General features: G+C 36.4%; 1 protein-coding gene across 1 annotated transcript; it reads left to right on the top strand.

Annotated features, from left to right (window-relative positions):
- The first annotated feature begins 5,259 nt into the window (after positions 1-5,259).
- LOC149233672 (F-box/kelch-repeat protein At5g15710-like) lies at positions 5,260-6,099 on the top strand. The gene has a single exon (XM_089382257.1). It carries the CDS (start codon positions 5,260-5,262, stop codon positions 6,097-6,099), a length of 840 nt encoding a protein of 279 aa, XP_089238383.1.
- The last annotated feature ends 3,927 nt before the right edge of the window (positions 6,100-10,026 follow it).

The raw sequence follows: 10,026 nt of genomic DNA, 5'->3' as shown, positions 1-10,026 counted from the left end.
TTTATGCAACAAAATACTCAAAAAATCTGGTATATAAGAATGTACATCATAGAACAGATAATATATTACATAAGATTATTTAATACAAGTCAGATGATTACAAATGAGGGTGAAGGTCTGCTTATATACCCTGGGTAGGTACCTCTTCACAAACAATCATGTCCTTAGAAACATGCCTATTCGCTACTAATTATTGGTTAATTAATCATTAATAATTATTATTGTTATTTACATTATTTGTAAATATATATATATATATATATATATATTATTCATAACATTTCCTTCCTCTTCAAAGCTTACTGATCAAAAGGCTTGATCTCTTTTTCTGTTTTGAATGTCTTTTCGTCTCGGAAATTTCATCCTCATTGATATAAGTTGATGTGATCCTCTGAGTAATAAACAAAATTGTCAAACTGAGAATGGACCTGACCATCCTAAATCAATCTTCTGTGGAATATTCTGGTCACTAGAAACTTGCAATGAACTATTATCACTGGACAAAATTATGCAAACTCCAGTGTTTTGTTGAACATAAGTTTGTTGTTTATGTTCTAAGTGATACAAATTCGTAGATTGATTGAGATCTTTGTTCTTGTGATTCAGATGTAGATAAGGAGTTCTTTTGGCTTGTCTTTCCTTAATCATGTGTGTGACAATATTCTGATTTAGTTCAGGGGACAATGTTGTTGAGTTGGTTACAGAACCTTCACTTGGAATGTTCATCATCTGAACTGCAACATCTAAGTGTGTCTTTTCTTTAACTGGCTTGTTTTATTCTTGAGTTGTGATATTCATTGAATCGATATTCATTCCATTCTCTTAAACTTGAATTTCTTCATTTGAAGATTTTGACGTTTCCTTCTCAATAAGTTATTGTACCTTGTTTTCTAATGACTTCTTGTCCTTCTTAAGCTTCTTAATTTGTATTAGTAATTTTTCACTATGGTTTTTAAGACGAGTAATTTCTTTGTTTTTGTCAACAATGATTTTGTCAACTTTCGTTTGCATATTTTGTATCATTTTTTTACTTTATTGAACAATTTTTTTGAGATATCTTGTATGTCTTCTGGTGTCACTAAATCTTGCTTCAAGGTAACGTCTTCTAACATTATTATTTTATTTTTGTGGAAAAATGTCAAAAACTTCATTTTCATATTTAGGATAAAGGACCCTAGTGAGGGCAAACCTAGAATTATATCACTATTGTCGCAAAATAAGGTTTTAACGATGAATTGTGAGACAAAAATATAGTCTCCAATGCATTTGTAAATTGTTTATGTTATATTGTTTATTATTCATCGGATCCATCATTTCAATCATGTTTGATTCAGGAAATACTAAATAGCTAACACGTTCGGTACTAACATAATTTCTATCCTGAGTATGATTGATATAGATTATACGGTCTCTTCCTGCAAGTGATCCTTTGATTTTAAATAATGCGTTAACACACATCATAAAAGGTTTAGGAAATATTCCATCACTGATCTCCATTTTTTCTTCCTTCATCATTTTCGAATTCCTCCAAAAATTGACTTCCTTTATGTTCGTTGATGAATTCCGAGTTTTAAAAGTAACCACTTTAAGTATATATAAATTTTATATGAAGTCTACATAATATATATCACTATTTTTCAAAAGAAAAACTCTTTGAATTTTTCATTTAATGTGTATTTTATACTTCAAATGGACCCTAAGTATTGACTTGGTAATGGAACAATAAGATTTTACCCATTTTAAACTTTGTCATAGAACTTCAAACCCTTCTGAATTTTTTCCCTTCCAAATGTGTATTTCAATACCTTTTATTTTTTATTTTTTTAATAATATAGTATTTCTTTATTATATCATTTTCTAAATATTTTTTATTTTTAATTGTTCGCTTAATAATTTATACTAAAAACTTGTGAAACGAAAGTATAACTAAATAATCTATTTTTATTTTTTTTAATAATATAGTATTTCTTTATTATGTCATTTTCTAAATATTTTTTATTTTTAATTGTTCGCTTAATCATTTATACTAAAAACTTGTGAAACAAAAGCATAACTAAATAATCCTTCCTTAATTGTATTTGCTTATCTTTAGTTTTACATGGCTTAGTTCCTTTCTAATATTGGTCCTCTAAACTAAAATAATATTTTTTCCCTTTAATATCTTGTATATATTCTTTTATAAAATAGCCTTAATCTAATCAACCTCATATTCCATTATAAAATAACCTTATTCTAATCAACCTCTTATAATAATTTAGACTTTGTATAATTCTCAAAGAAAAACACTTTTTAACAAGTATTTCCTTCTTTCTTGTAGGTTGATTTAATATATTTTATTGTTATTATTTAGAAAGAAAGAAGAAGAAAGAAATTATTTTAACGTACATGAGGCTAAAGATAGCATATGGGACAGATTGCTTTTTCATCTGCTTGATGTATTCGGCCCTTTTTTTGTGAAGCTTCAAAATAAATACTCCCACTTCTTGACAAACCCCTCACTAAATAGATTATCCCAAGGGTTAGTTGCCAGCATATTTGCATAACTTTCCCTATTGTCTTTGAAGGCCTCACATTCTAAAATTAAATGTTTTTCTATTTCCACTTTTCCGGAAGAACAAAAAATGCATACTCTTTCTTCCCACACTTCCTTTGGCATTTTCCAACACTCTGTTTCACAACGTAGTTGATGAGAATTAGTCCTTAATTGAACAATAAGAATTTCGGCTCTCCAAGAGATATTGGCCTCTATGTATGCTTTTGGTTGATGACTGCGTGGGATTAAACACTTCAATATAGTAATTTTTCTTTCTTCCCAGCTCCTTATCCCAAGTACGCTTGTGGAACTTTTCCATAACAAAAGCTTTTATCTCTTTGTTGTTTATGGGACACGCATTCAAGCAAATACCCCATTTACTAAACCATTTGTTATTTTGTTGCATCCAAGTTTTTTTGCTCTTGCACAATTTATCATTAAAGACAACCTTAGGTCATCTACCCTCTTCCATTTGCCCAATTTTTTTTAAATACCTTATGCACCATAGCAATTGCGTCAATAGGAGCATTCCCTGTTTCATATAACAAGATATCATAAGGAACTGCACTTTTAATCATGTGAGTACATTTTTTTATTAACAACTGATATACATTTATAGTACATTGTTGTGACCGTTGGGTTTCACTACCCAAGGTCTCTTGGACTACTTAGTCTATTCAGCTTCCACACTAACCCATTAGGATTAGGTGTCCAACATTCCCCCCCTTAATCCGAAGGGTTATGTATGAGTCCAAGAAGAGAGCTGTAATACAAAATGTGCAAAAAATGCATGGCAGCACTAGGTTGAATGTGCTCTATGAAATGTTGGTATAAAGGGTGGTGGTTTAAGGATGACCACCAACACTGGAACGCTTAGTTCAGTTCCCAGAACTCTTCCAAAACTGGCAAGAAACTGAAGCTTTCTGCTAGAGGAAGTGATCCTATTGTTTTAAAGAGGGAAACCTTCAACCATAAAAGGGAGGTCTCACCCCGCATAAAAGGTAAAACTTCAACCTAAAAAGAGAAGTCTCAACCTGTGATGGTTTAAGGATGACCAACAACTCTGGAATGCTTAATGCAATTCCTGGAACTCTTCCAAAACTGGCAAGAAGCTGAAGTCTTCTGCTAGAGGAAGTGTTCTCAATTGTGTTCCTGGAACTCTTCCAAAACTGGCAAGAAGCTGAAGTCTTCTGCTAGAGGAAGTGTCCCAGATTGCCAACTGAAGGCATGTTCAGGCATCTTTGTCTCTGGCTACAACTCTGAAACTGGTGTGGCAGGTTGTGGCTCAGGCTCGCTTGATGTGGCTTTGAAGCTTGTAGATGACCATCATTTCCCCCCCTGTCAGATACAAGGTGAGAAGATGGAGAAAACTCAACTGCAAGACTGTTCAATATTCTGGAACAAGTTCTGACATGTGTTTGGAATATCTTCTTGGCTATTGATGCCCATTGCCAAGAAGCGATCCATCCAAGATGAATCTTTGTTCTTGCAGGATGTTTATTTCTGAAGCATCTATGTGAAGAATGACTGGTTTTATGACAGTGCTTACATGGATGAAGATCAAAACAGTGATCTTTCAAATGGCCAACTCGGTCACAGTGTTGGCATTTCATGATCTGTTGTTTTTGTTGTTGTTGTTGCTGTGGAAGAGGGGCAAAATCTGGAACAGCTGAAGCTGAACTGTCATGAGGAGCAGGGGAACTGTCATGAATGAATGCGGAACTCTGAAATTGAATGGGCTTGGCGTAGTCTGGAATACGAAAGGACAAGTCCTTGTCATATCCAAGACCAGTTCTATGCTTGTTGTGGACAAGTTGTTCCCAAGGTCTGATGATGGGCTTGGGAAGTGCAGACTGAGTTTCTGCATCTGCATGTACAATTGCTGCTTTATTTGAATGAACTGTAACATTATTGTCTTGCTGTTTATGGGAGTCTGTTTCAATCTTCTGAACAGAAACAGGTTCAGAATGATGACTCCACTTGTGTAATTCTTCCTGCTGTAGCTTTGTCTCAAGCTGCAAAAACTCTATCTTTTCTTGTGCATTTTGTATACATTTTTGAATGTCAGCAATAATGTCTTTATTGATTATGATTGCGCTGTCAGCAGTGGATACGATTAGAGTTCTCAATAACTCTAATATTCTTTCAAGCTTAGCCATTTTTCTTAGCAGTGGGCAAATAAAGAATGTGAGCAATTATGCAATATCTTCTTCTACAAACAATATCAAGCCTTAATGGTAGGCTTTGGAGCAACCGTTAAGACCAACTTTCAACATATACCACTTAAAAATTTGGCTAAAAATAGTGAGCTTAAACTGTTGAGGAGAAACTCAAAAGGTAGATTCCCAATGCAAAATGGTGCATGTAAAGACATAAATAAATACTACCTCAACCTGTTTAAAAAATTGAATTCATGTCATGTTCATGAGAACCTCAACTGGAGCTAATCCTTCCTCGCCCACAAGGCGCAACTGGTATTTTCAGTGCCTTGTTTTTAATTTCTGTCAATCTACAACACTACCTTCTTGGAGCCAGATGCCATCTGTTCTCAGCTGGGTTCATAAAATATTTCAGGGAACACTTACAAATGAAACAAGTTGTACATGCTTAATGCTGACGACAAGTTCTTTTGTGACAAGTTTTTCAGGTTTGCAAGATAAGACAGAAAATATATTCAATTTGTGAGGCAGGCATTCAGAAATCTTCACATCTGTTCTGTTATAGATATGGACATGCAGAACACAGCTGAAATCGTTTCATGGTTCAACGTAGCACCACCTGACGTTGAAATGGAGATATTTGCTCGGCTGCCTGTGGAGTATGTGTATAGGTATCGCCTGGTTTGCAAGCAATGGAACGACTTGCTTTCCTCGAATGATTTCCTATCAATGTGGGCCGAGGTGTCTCTCACCCGGAAGCAGCCACGGCTTGTATTGTGCGGTGACGGTCCGGAAATGCCATGGATGACATTCTGTTTCTACACACGCACCTGGATTAACTCCTGCTTCACGCTTTCTTTCATGGAGGACTGGACGGGGATACCCTGTAGGTTTTATTGCCACCAGTCCATTCCAGGACTCATCTTGGCCACCGGAAAAAATTCCTTAGACGGAAGGATCTGCAACCCTTATACAAAAGCGTTTGTTGATATTCCCGCTCTAAACTTTGGCTTCAACGTTCTCGATAAGATTAACAACTCTGACGCTTCGTACAGAGTTGTCGTTGTAAATCTGATCGGACCTCGGATGGTGCAAATTTACGAACCTTCCCGGAAGAGATGGAATATCGTGGGATACATTTCGGACGATTTTAGAGTGTACGATAAACCTGTTTCTTACGACGGAACATTCTACTTTCACTGTCGTTCGATAGGTGATGAAACGTATGGCATCAGGTTTTCACTATCCCAGACGAGGCAGACGGTTCAGACATGCCTACCAACCCCATTCTTTTGTGACAAGTGTTGCAGTTTGCAAGAAGCACAAAAAAGAATGAAAATTAAGATCCCTCCTCGTATTCTTGTTATCCACTTGAAGCGCTTCAAATACATTGAACAACTTGGGTGATACAAAAAGCTCTCTTATCGTGTGGTCTTCCCCATGGAGCATCCAATCTTAGTTTTTCACATCAAAATTTCCGCTGCGGCCACGTTCGTTATTCGATTCTAGCGCAGAATTCGAATTCTTCACTGCGTCGATGGCAATTGAACAGGCGTTCGCAGGAAGGCAAAACGTCAATAGCCGTTGCCGGGGAACGAACCCGGGTCACACTTGAGTACTGCCGTCGATTTTGAAGACCAAGAAGAAGGCTTCCCCCGCTCGGCAACCGTCCTGACATCTACAAACAGAAATTGCTGCTGTCACGAACTCAGAGAGGCAGACGTTGATGGTAATGGTGTTCTAATACCAATTCTGCAACCAAACAAACTGTAGATAACAATCCACCGTCGGACTCTAAGGTAAAAACGGTAAAGACTTATGAGAACTAGCGATGGAAAGACTGTCGTTTCCAATAATACGTAGAATAACTAGTGTGAGAGCAAACCACAATATCCACCCTAAGCCATGAATGCACTGGTACCCACGGCGCAAGCAAATCAGTCGATATCATATTCAATTTCACTCACCGCATACTTCCTCTATTGAAATCCTCTTTTAAAAAATGAAAGTGCTGGGCTTTAAATACCACACAAGAATGGCGCAGCTCACGGTAAAGCCAGAGGACCTTAGGTTTACACAGGACTCAATTGCGATCAAGTTTAGAAGCCCTTACGATGATCTTCGAGTCGACGACGCAGTTGAACAAATTCAGGAGGGAATTCTGACGGCCGAGGAGTTTACAACGATGAACGTTGTAAAACGCAAGGGCATACTCTGGTGCTTAGACAACAGGCGCCTTTGGGTATTCAGCTCCCTCAAAACGATTGCCTGATTTTGTTGAAACTATGATCTTCAACGACACAAACGTTGTGATCACAACAGGCAGGTCGAACAGTCGCAACATGTCAGTGGCCAGAACGACAGAGGCAGAGAGCGTTTCCAGAATCCACTGGAGCTAGGGAGTAGGCGCAGATTTCAGAGCGTTAAAGTAGGCGTAGCTTGAGGAAACGGCTTGGACAGCAAATGATTTCATGCAGGGGCGGTTATGGAAGATGACAGCTGCTACACAGTTGTGCCGTTGGGTAGCTCAGGAGAGAGAACAACTAGATTTTCAGGTACAGGAGCATCCAATGCAGAAAAGAACCGAAGTTTCAGTGAAGCAGTTTAGAAAGGCACAAAACTGATAAGGAGAAGCGCTCAGATTTACAATGGCCACAAAACAATGGCTCAAATTAGTTATGCAGGGCAGGAATACGCCTGCTCTGATACCATGTTAAACACACATGGGAAACATAAAATAGGAAAGATAAATCATGTGAGTACATTTTTTTATTAACAACTGATATACATTTATAGTACACTGTTGTGACCGTTGGGTTTCACTACCCAAGGTCTCTTGGACTACTTAGTCTATTCAGCTTCCACACTAACCCATTAGGATTAGGTGTCCAACATAATCAAACGCTTCTGAATTTTCTCAATTTGTCTCCACTGCATGTCGGATGTATTGTTGGCCCATAGTTCACAACCACATAGAGAATTATCAGAATCACTAGAAGCCCAAAAAGAGTTTGAGTGGTTTTCCAGTCCCATAACTCTGCCTCTCTACACCTATTTTGAAAAGCATAAAATGTTTTCCAAGCCCCCAAAGTTCTTTTCTTTCTACAGCCATTCCAGCTTAGGTTTTTGTTGAAGCCAATTTCGAAGTATTTGTAATCCACAACTTCTTCCAGAATGTTGTCTTCAAAGTAGAACTTACGTTGGTTATGTTTTCTTTTCTTAGAGAAGACCACTACTTTTGTTTGGTTGATATTGACTTGCATCCCCACACTTCCATAAAAATGCTCAAGGGGTAGTAAGTGCTCTTGCAAACCAAGAGTCGATTTAGCAGTCAGAATAAGGTCATCTGCATACAAAAGAAGCCTTATAACAAACTTGCCCAAATAGATATCATCACCCCCTTGCGAATTTAACCACTCCTCAAACTTGTCGATATATAAACCAAAAAGGGTAGGAGATAGTGGGCAACCATGCTCGACCCCGATATCACTTCTAAAACTTTCAGAAATCCCTGCTGAAGTTGTAATTTTAACTTTCACCTCTTCATATAGCCTATGCACAGTGGCTCTCAAATGTTTAGGAACCCCAAGTTCCTCCATTCTGTGCCAAAGCGTATTCCTAGGAACCAAGTCAAACGCTTTTCTGAAATCAACAAAGCAACAAAAAAATTCTTCCTTTTTCTCCCAAACTTTTTCAATGATGTGCCTTAAAGTTATACAATGACCAATTGTGGAATGTTTAGGTTTAATACATGTTTTCCCTTTAGCACGTTTATCTCTTTCTTCTACCCACTCTCTAATTTTTTCTAGCATGCTTCTAAATAGCTTTGCAAACAAAGGGTTTATCATGATGGTCCTATAATTGGAGCGATTATTGACGTCATTGCTCTTGAAAAGGGATATGGCCATACTAGTTGTCCAATCTGTGGGGAGCCCCTATTGTATGATGTTAAAGATTTTTGTAATGTGAGGTGCAAGAATATTTGAGCCCCACTTTAGATATTCTGCTTGGAGTTCAGCGAAGTCTTTTACTTTTTCAACACCCAACTTCTTGATACCCATCTCTACCTCTTGTACCATGAAGAGTTCAGTATCAGTGTTGACCAAAGTGATAGAACTCGTTTCCTTTTGGTCAATTTTATCATTAAATCTTTATAAATGGTGGAATTTTCTAGCCAAACCCATCACAATCTTCCCTCAAACAACGTTTGGCAATGTAAGACTTGGTTAAACAGATGCCTTTACGAATAAATCTCCACAATAGGGAATTGAGAAGAATTCTTTAACGTATAGGTGGAGTATGATGTGGTGGTCTTTCAGCAAGTCAATGGTTGTTGTGAGCAAAGCATTGGTGTGCTACTTGGGAATAATGGTAGAGTACCCTTGTGGCAACAATGTACAAGGCGGTAGTATGCAGCGGAATAATTTTCAGCACAATGGCAGTTGTGTGGCATGGCAATTGTGGCAACAGGCAATTGTTGTTTGTGCATTGGTTGTGAAAACTATGTGGACCAACTATGACTAAACTATGCGGACCAACTATGACTATTGTTCTGCACATACCCGACAATGGTGGCAGCTGCAATGATTTTTTTTCCTATTTTGGATTTGTTTTTTTTAAATAAAGTTTAATTTTTTCTTTTATTTTTTTTATTTCTCTATAAATTTGTTAATTTATATTTTTTCTCTTTTTTTAATATTTTTTTCTCTCCCTTTTTTTATCATTATTTTTTATACAGATATAATAATTTTTTAACCTTTTTTTTAATATTATATATTTTTTCTCATTTTTTTTATTTTTTCTTCTTCTTTTTTCGTACTTCACAATAATCTTCAGGACACTTCGAAGACAAAGACATCCATTGTAGAACAAGTAATTATATATAAGAATGTTCGTCATAGAACGGATAATATATTATATAAAAATATTTGAATACAAGTGAGATAATTACAAATGAAAGTAAAACCTTGCTTATATACCTTATGCAGATGCTGACCACTGTCATGTTCTTAGAAACATGTATCTTCACTACTAATTATTAGTTAATTAATCATTTTTATCTAATTATTAGTTAATTCATTATTAATAATTTTTATTGTTATTTACACTATATATTATTCATCCCTATATATAACCAGGGATATGGAAGACAACGTGACCATGATAAAGATTATCTGCCCAATGTCAATTGGAACATGATATTTCTATTAATGTTTCGGTTATGATTATGTGATTTCTATTAATGCCCTTTAGGTTTGGATTTTTATTACCTTAGGTTTTGTTTTACCATGTAGCAGTATCTTCTCAGACAATGTCTAAGGAGATTTCTGAAAT

This window comes from Pinus tabuliformis, chromosome J (genome assembly GCF_031772625.1).
Source record: "Pinus tabuliformis cultivar Carrire ecotype Pingquan chromosome J, CPIR1, whole genome shotgun sequence".
In the NCBI taxonomy this organism is placed as follows: domain Eukaryota; kingdom Viridiplantae; phylum Streptophyta; class Pinopsida; order Pinales; family Pinaceae; genus Pinus; species Pinus tabuliformis.
This window is presented reverse-complemented; position numbering and strand designations above follow the sequence as displayed.

Coding starts and splice junctions, on each gene's coding strand:
- LOC149233672 (XM_089382257.1), top strand. CDS start 5,260: ATGGACATGCAGAACACAGCTGAAATCGTTTCATGGTTCAACGTAGCA.